Source organism: Buceros rhinoceros, unplaced genomic scaffold (assembly GCF_000710305.1).
Source record: "Buceros rhinoceros silvestris isolate BGI_N320 unplaced genomic scaffold, ASM71030v1 scaffold18, whole genome shotgun sequence".
NCBI classification, from domain to species: Eukaryota; Metazoa; Chordata; class Aves; order Bucerotiformes; family Bucerotidae; genus Buceros; species Buceros rhinoceros.
This window is the reverse complement of record NW_010426093.1, coordinates 17,174-17,452: the sequence shown is the minus strand read 5'-3', so window position 1 is coordinate 17,452 and position 279 is coordinate 17,174. Positions and strand designations below refer to the sequence as shown.

Sequence of the window (279 nt, the reverse complement as noted above, 5' to 3'; positions counted from 1 at the left end):
GCTGCGTGCCCGGAGCTCGCCGAGCCACTCCATCGCCGCAGAAACCACCATGCACACTCGGAGCCTGCCACTGCCGCAGCTCCCGCAGGAGCTGTGCACTTCCTGGGAGTTGTCCCCTGTTTGCCTGCTGCTCACCGGAGCCAACGTGCCAGAGAACCCCGAGCCGCCACTGCTTCTTCAGTAAAGGTAGCGTCACGCACGCCGCAGACTCCTGGAGCGCCACTCGGAGTTGCGCCGCAAGCGCTACCGTGTGCAGAGCTGGGTCTAGACTGTCCGCAT

The 279-nt window shown here is 65.2% G+C and overlaps 1 protein-coding gene across 1 annotated transcript in view; it reads right to left on the bottom strand.

Annotated features, from left to right (window-relative positions):
- Positions 1–135: 135 nt before the first annotated feature.
- The window catches only part of PASK (PAS domain containing serine/threonine kinase), a gene marked incomplete at its 3' end in the record, with an annotated part of 17,026 nt that continues 16,882 nt past the window's right edge, over positions 136–279 (bottom strand). Inside the window, 1 exon segment of the mRNA XM_010141328.1 lies at positions 136–269. Coding sequence (XP_010139630.1) covers positions 136–269 — 134 coding nt within the window.